This window comes from Belonocnema kinseyi, chromosome 4, assembly GCF_010883055.1.
Source record: "Belonocnema kinseyi isolate 2016_QV_RU_SX_M_011 chromosome 4, B_treatae_v1, whole genome shotgun sequence".
In the NCBI taxonomy this organism is placed as follows: domain Eukaryota; kingdom Metazoa; phylum Arthropoda; class Insecta; order Hymenoptera; family Cynipidae; genus Belonocnema; species Belonocnema kinseyi.
In genome coordinates this window covers 150,147,737-150,156,137 of record NC_046660.1, presented here as the reverse complement: position 1 = coordinate 150,156,137, position 8,401 = coordinate 150,147,737, and the positions used below count along the sequence as shown (strand labels likewise).

General features: G+C 34.0%; 1 protein-coding gene across 1 annotated transcript in view; it reads left to right on the top strand.

Annotated features, from left to right (window-relative positions):
* LOC117171159 (voltage-dependent T-type calcium channel subunit alpha-1H-like) overlaps positions 1 to 8,401 on the top strand; it is a 1,009,801-nt gene that overhangs the window by 99,925 nt on the left and 901,475 nt on the right. Inside the window, exon 2 of the mRNA XM_033358216.1 lies at positions 3,041 to 3,152. Coding sequence (XP_033214107.1) covers positions 3,041 to 3,152 — 112 coding nt within the window. The remainder of the gene's footprint in view (positions 1 to 3,040; positions 3,153 to 8,401) is intronic.

The window sequence follows — 8,401 nt, the reverse complement described above, 5'->3', positions numbered from 1 at the left end:
ACATTGCATCTTAACTTCTCTAACACAATTGTACGACGGCCAAATATCAACACCACAGTTTTTGCTTTCCAACCGTATATTTGTGTACACAGATTTAGTTAGAGAATTATCGAGAAGGAAAGTAAGAGCTTCTTCAGCAGTCTTTTTTGTATTGGAATTTCCGCTGCCTCCAACAGTTTTCTAACTTTTCTTGGTTGCTCCAAGTTTCCTGAAACCTTCTTGAGAACAGTATACAAAACTTTCTTATCAGTTCGATTTGCTGCATAGCATGAAGCCATTAATAGTTTCTCCGGATCGTGTTTCTGTTCAGTACTGATTTTTGCAGATTCCTGCCGCTTTGAGCGATCAGATTTCTCATGAAATTCTAGGTTTGAACGACCAAGATGAGAAGATGTTAGATGTTCTCGCTCAGTTTTCATGGTCAATAAAACTGGAAATTCGGAATTCAACCATTCAGTATTTTTCGTCTCAAACTTATCCATGATCCTCCTCGCAGCTTTGTATATTTCAGAGCGTCTACTTTTGAGAGCTCTCAAAGAGGCTTTTAATCTCTCAACATCTGCACTTTCAATGTTATTGACATTCAATTACATTTTTGATAAAATGTAGAAAACAGTTGTTTCTACATTATCAGTTTTTAAGGGAGTTCTTTAAGAACTTCCCTTTTAGTGAATTTTGTCATTTTATATGACAAAATGTCGAAATATAGAACACAATATGGGAACGACAGTGACAAACAGGGAGAAGAGAAAAGAATAATTTGTTAACTTATTCAGAAAGTTTATATATCGAACATGTATATATTTTATACATCAATTATGTTCATTAATATTTTATTAATATCTACGCACGGAATGTGAACGGAAAGCGGATTGCCGAAACAAGTGAGTTCGCACGTCCTCGTTGATGCGGCTAGGAAAACAAATGAAGGTAAGCCAGCAGCAGCGCAGCGCTCTACACGCCATGGCATGGTCGCACGCGGCCATGTATATATACTATAAGCAGCGAAACAAATGAAGAGTAGCAAAAAGTAGAACACCTATGCTCAAGTGCACATCCTAAGGAAGACATTCATATATTGTAGAACTCAATATGTTGTGTTATGTCATGTTATCAGCAATCGGAAGCAGGTGCTCTGCTGTATAATCTTGTTCTACATTCATTAATAATATGATTGTATAAAATTGCAATTGACAATTCCAGATTCAATTGACTTCAGAGAAGGTTTACACTTTGATTAATAAAATAAATTAGGTAGGAGGTTTGGAATCGATTTCTTGGAAAAAAAAACGTATTCCGTGAACGTCAGTAGCACTACAAATTTTAGCAAGATTTTCTACTTTGTGCCTATATCACTGGAACAAAAATTCATCAATCAACGTATAATTGTCGTCAAAAATACTTCAATTCTTCCTCAGTTTAGTAGTCCATTTCATTTTTCCGAATTTAAGAATCGACTTTTGGCCACGAAATCGGGTCTCCTGGTCCACTGTGCGATGGCTAGTTCACATGACTTTCTCGTTTTCTCGTTGATATGGCGTGGCCGCAAACTTCCGTCCGCCTACCTAAGCCGCTTTCCATATATACAATCATAGGCGTTACTGCTCGTTGGAACGAGAGAGAGAGAGAGAGAGCGGAGCGCGACAGGGATAATTGTAATATCGCGTACCACTCATCTTATATCTATGCTCTCCTGACACGGCAATGAATATTGGTACCATTCTAAATAAAGATAATTACGTTCAAATCAATTAATATTTTAGCTGGCTTAATCAAAATTTCTATAGTTATAAAACAGCCCGGTATTGATTGCTGACTTTCGAAATAAACGAGAAATATTGCCATAGACACTATTTGTTTCCAATTCTTAATCAACAATTTCAGCAAGAAATTTTTTAAATTCTAAAAACTTATGCTCTATTTCAAATTAAAATCTGAAATAAGGCATAACTTTTGCAGAATGGTCATGGGAAGAATAAATTTAATAAGCTAAATGACAAGTTTAATTTTAAATTGACATTAGCGAACGTGAACTAAAAAATTGCTTAGTCGATGCCTAATCAGCATAGCATTTACCGTCAACTTCTGGTACGATCAAGAAGTTCGGCAACAAAAAAAGCGAACATGTAAAATGTTCTTGCGTTTCATCCATGTTTCCATTCACGCGCGCGTCGTTTTGGGACGTTAACTGAAAAAAAACACAAGAACTACGTAAAACCAGCTTAATGCATCCAGTTTAGTTCGGGAGTGAATAAAGATATTCAAAAAACTAGAAAGTCGAGTGACCTGTGCGTGGATGATTCCGATTAATAAGTCCACATCGGTATAGCCGGAGGATTATAAATAACAGCCAAATCAAAGAGGACTGAATCCAAAGAATAGTTCAGAAAGGTATTAGCAACATTTTTCTCAAAAAGTACATTTTATCAGAGTTTTTTGTAATTTGAGTTCAAAATTATAGAAGTCAAATTAACAAACAAATTTCTGAAGTTTAGCCCATCGGCACTTTACACTCGAAGGTCAGGCAGTAGGTTTAGGTCGTTTTGTTTTATTTCATCGAACAAGTTTTTAATTACCAAACTTGAGTTATTTCTTGGAACCACATAAATTTAAGTGTAAACGTCTATTTATTGACCCTTGTTCCCATCCGAAATTTAGGGCGATATCAAAGGTACTTCCCGGAATAGTAGAGATCAAAAACCAAATTCCACACAATAATAAAATAAACAATGAACAGAAATCTCAAATGATATTCTGAGTATCTTCGGTGATGCAACAATAAAAATAAATTTGTTCCACACTACCATGATTATTAGGTTTCCAAAAATAAATTTAAAAAATTGGAGGCGCATTTGTTCGTAACAGCAAGTGCAATGTTTTTAATTTAAGAATTTTTTCCATATACTTAGGACCACAAAGAGGGCTATAATACCTTTAGAACACCATCTGTTTGTCCGATGCATTATGTTCTATAACATGTAAAACTATTTAATCTATGTTAAGCAAGAATGAAAATTTATTTTTCTTAATCACATATTACATGGTTTGAGAGAGTGAGCATAATGATAATTCTATTGAACTGCCTTACCCTTGGAATGTATCAACCATGTGTTGATGATCAGTGCATGACGAATCGATGCAAGATATTGCAGGTGAGTTACTTATTTAGATGATTCATATCAAAATCAAGGTTGAGTAAAACCGGCGCTTTTGAAACACGGTGCACAAGTTTTCTGCTTTGCGGTTTGACCCGCAAAACACGTAAACGACTTGCAAATTTTCTGACCATTTAGGAACCTAAAACATTTTGTAAATATGAATTTCACGGTAACCCGAACAACCTAGAAAAGACCAGATGCTTTGCAGATTGTCTAGTGTACGAAGTAGAAATTAAATGATCAATTCATCTCTTATACATGTCGGTGTTTTTTGATCAAATAAAAATTCTTTTGAATTACTCTAAATAAATTGAGCAATTTAGTCGTTATTTAGTTTTATAATGTCAAGCTAATAAGCTTCTAACAAATCAAAAGTAAACATTGCTTTGTTCCTCAAAAACGATATTATTAAATTATCTAAATATTGTGGATAACAAAATTAAACTGTCATAACTGTCATGTTGTCCAGTAAAGTACTCCTAAGCGGAGTTATGTTCCAGTTTTGCTCATATTCCGAACATACAGTACGTCTCATGTACAAAGGTATCAAATAATACATTGTATCAAAAAAAAAGTTTAGTAATGTGTCTTTCTTAGCGTGAGTAGATCAATTAATATATCGTTTACCCTGACTTATTTAGAAAGAAGAAATTTTAATAAATTAGAAGGGCATTGCATGATAAAAGTCAATTAAATAATTTCATCCATAATGAAAAAGAATCATAATATATCAGGAAAAAATTTAAGAAAAAGATCAAATGCACAAGAAAATCATAAAAAGATTTATATTCATACTCGGCAACTGGAAGTATTCAGATGCCAATTCTATGCATATGTAAGTACACGGCTGGGTATGTACACTTGTCGGAGCGTCTTGAATGTTGAGACAGTGTGCAAATTAACTAGCACCGCCTAAACCGTATCAGACTGATGTATCATAACAAATGCCAAAAAGTATACATTAAATCACGGCTACGTTTTTGAACAATAAGTGTATTGAATAAGTGAAAAAAACTTCTTTATTTATTAATATTTTTGTATCGAGCGATTTTTTAGACATTTGAATGTGCACAATACTGACTATGTTTTTTTTTTATGTTCTAAGGAGAGATATCACGTTTTAACAACGGTGTCATTTTCAAGATATAGATAAATTACAGTCTTTAAATACGGATTGGTTTTTTTATATTACACATATATACTATTCCATCTAGAACTTCTTGAACCTCATAAACGGTAACAACCGAGTTATCAAATTTCGAATCGTACCACGATGGGTTGAGAAATATGAATCAATCGCTTACACAGTTTTAATTACTTGTCTATCATCACATGCCAAAGAGGTCTTTAAGAAATGCTGTCGCTAGAAATTAGATAAAGAGTCATTGTTAAAATAAAGAGCTTCGAGAAGATCACGCTAATTCTTCCACCATGCAGAATTAGAAGTAGAACGCTCTATTTTTTATATTAGATTAAATTTTATTTGAGCATTAAAAAACAACGGCGAAAACATTTAAATATTACAAATTAATTTGGAATTTTCGATATGAGCGCCTTGATCACAAACTATGATTTTGTGTCGGTCGACAAGCGAGTGGCACGCTGCACGAATGTGCTCCTGTAGGATCTTCATCAATTCACGAAATTTCGGTTTAAGCCATTTTGAAAGCCAAGATCAACAATAAAAATTCCAGAGCATTGACGTGTTCAAGAAAGCCCTTCTTCGTAAATGACTAAATATTCGGCAGGAGCGCATTCGTTCAGTGTGCAATTTGTTTATCGACCGGCTCAGAGCCATAGTATGTGTTCAAGGCGGTTATACAGAAAATTCGACATAAATCTGTGAAATTGAAATGTTTTCCACTATTTATTGTTTCTTTAATAAAATTAAATTTCACATAATAAAAAAAACAGCGTTCTGAAAAGTTGCATTTCAATTAGGCTACCCACCAAGGTTGCCAAAATAAGTTTCTAAGATTTGGTGAAACAGTTTCCCAGAAAAATAATTCATTCACTATCTATCCTTAGATGAGATGAGAGCTTTAACTTTTTCATCAACTGCTACATAAGCATGTAAAGTCTGAATGAGCAAATCGGAAAAACTTCTGACTGTCCTTAAATTCAGTATATAGTTGGCGACTTTCTTAAAGTTGACCTTCGTATGTTGTATAAATTCTAGCACTGTCCAATACACAGTACTTAAAATTCCCATAGTGTAATTTGGTTCAAAGCGGCATCGAGATTATTTAATGGGATATATTTAGCAGAACGAAGCTGGCTGAAGATATAAAACATTTTAGGCAATGAATAGGCGTCTTTGTATGAGACTGCGTTTGCCTCACAGATATATTAACAAATCCTACAGGATTTTCTAGACTCAAGTGTCCCGACTTATATCGCTGTTTAAAAATAAAATAAATATATAATTTCTTTTCCAAAAATAGGTTGAAGTTTTAGTTTTTAAGTTATAAAATATTTAGGTTGAATTTAATAAGTTCCGCAGATTAAAAATATTTGTAGGCAAGGATTGCAAAGTGGATTCAGTATGGGTTTTCTATCGAATGTTAAGACAGATTAATTTGAATTGGTTCGATCTGCCCAATATGAAACAGAATGTATGTAGTATTAATCATGGATGATTTTTTTTATTGTAATCAAGTGAGCTAATAAGAGCAGTTAATTAAGTTAATTAATTAGAGCAGCCTAATTTAACATATTGGACAAAACCTAGTTCTGAAACAACCATCCACGGGCTGGGTTACAGCCAAGTGAATTGTGGGGGGGGGGGGCTGTAGCTTAATGTACTGTTTAAGAAATCGAATCCCAAAGATATAAGGTTATTATAAGTTATTATTATTATTAAGGTATTGGTAGGGTAGCTTCTCCCATATGTACTTACTTTGGGTAATTTGCTAGTAAACATGGTTGTGAATAAAGCGATGCTTCGGCAGACCTTATGAGAACGAACAATCTAATTATTGATGGCTAGTTCTCATGGCCTTATCGTCATTTCGTTGATATGCCATGACCGCGAAATTCCCTCCGTCCCCCTTAGTCGCTGTCTACATATGCAATCATAGGCGTTAGTGCTTATTGCTGCGATAATTATAATATCGCGCGCCACTGCTCTTATATTTATGCTCTCCTGAGAACACCCAGACCATCGCTGACTTCAAAATGTTTAATAAAATTGATACCAATCCAAATTGATACCATTCTAAGGGGAGATAATTACTTTCAAATTAATTAATATTTTACTTGGCTTTAACAACATTTCTATAGTTATAAAACTGCCTGGTAATGATTGTTGAATTATGAAATCGAAAAGCAATCTTGGTGTAGGCCTCATTTGTTTCTAAATTTAAATTAATAGTTCCCGTAAGTTGTTTTCTAATTTCTAAGAACTTATAATCTATTTAAATTTAAAACTGAAATAAAGCATAACTTTTGCTGAATGGTATGACTGTTGCTCTCGATCTTTGACAAAAGTTTATCTTTGCCAAAAGTTTAATTTGAATGCAAAAACGCTAGAAGCGATCACTGGCAGTCGAAACGTTTTCTATGGTTCAATTGACAATGCGTAAAGGCGATCTCTTTGATGAATTTGGATTACTAATTTTGACCAAAAGATATATTTTCAATAAAGTTCTAAGAGAAGTTCAAGAATTTTTAACGAGGATTTCTGACTTAAATTTTAATTAGAACTGCAAAAAGACCAGACGCGGTCTTGCGGAAGTTCTATTACTATACAGCTAATCGGTGAACAATATACATCAGAGCATCGCTCAAGCAGTCATCAACTTCATATCTTGTTTTTAATCAAGATTATATTTAGGGACTAGCATTTTTCCTCTGCGACTAATAATAGACTATTGCATTGAATAGATATTTATTATTTATTTTTCTTATTTTTTTAGTTTATTGCAAAATTAGAAATCCTTCATCAATGATCTGACGAGTGATTGTAAATAAAAAAAAAATGTGAGAAAGATATAGACTAGCAGTGACGCTTTAAAACGAGTTGTAACAGGCCGCTAATACCCTCAAAAGTTTAAAGACCTAGCTCCTTTTTTTGTTTGATTGACCAAAGGCTTGACAATATTTCAAACGGTAGTATCCTTGTAAATATTTTAAATGATTACAAGTGTGTTTCAAGATATATGACTTTAATATTGGTTATATTTCAATTTAATGGCGAAAACAGATAATCCCTGTTGGTTAATACACTCAAAAACTAAAGCCAACTCATATCACTTCGGCAACCTCTATTCCGGGGGGTAAATCCACCTTTAATAAATTCATACAACCCACGTTTATTTTATGGATGGATCCGATTGCAATGAAATAGATCCAAATAGAGCATTTCAAGATAAAAGGTAACAGTAATTACCCTTTGCTAAAAACAAATGATATTCTAAGAAGTATTGAATTAGATTCATAGTTGAATTTCTAATCTGGCTTCGGCCCGAATCTAATTTTCCTTTATTGTGAGCACTCTAGAGATGGATAGGCGGCTTTGTAAACAAACACACTAGATTATTAAAATTTTCTTTTACAACTATGGAAACAAAATTTTTCAAAAATCAGCGGTTGAAGAATGTTAAAATAGAAGATAAATCGCAGAATAAAACTTAAGAACTATCCCACAGGCAACAAACGATCTTATCACTATCCCCTAACATGCAGGCCTCTGTAAATGTAATAGCAACCATAATGAACGTGAGTGTTGCAATGGCTACTGTCCTTAAGGGCATGGTCGATTAAAAAAGAACATTTCATGTCACGTTCGATGGTAGATCGCCCGTACTAAAAAAATTTTTAAAGGATCTTTCGAATAGGACAGTATGCGTCACGGAATCAACAGAACCATGGTTTATAAAAATCTTTCTCAGCAAATTAAAGGGAATCGTGCGCAAAAGTATCCGCGACAAGGAATTCAGAAGATTACAAAATGTGTGTGCCCTTTAAAAAAAAAGGTTTTCCTTCTAGTAAGAAGTACTAACGGTACATTGATGCCATTGTCAATTTGCGTATGAAGCAATTTGAGAGTGTCAGCGATTATTATGATAAAACCTTGGGGCTTCTTAGTGGAGCAAAGCATTCTTTGGAAGAAAAATATACTGAATTGAGTGATACGATGGCTACCAGGTGTATACATATGAAACCGGTATTGCCATCTAGCGGCCAGTAGACACACTTGTAGGCACTGTCGGAACTTACCATTTGTGCTAATTGGCGTATTG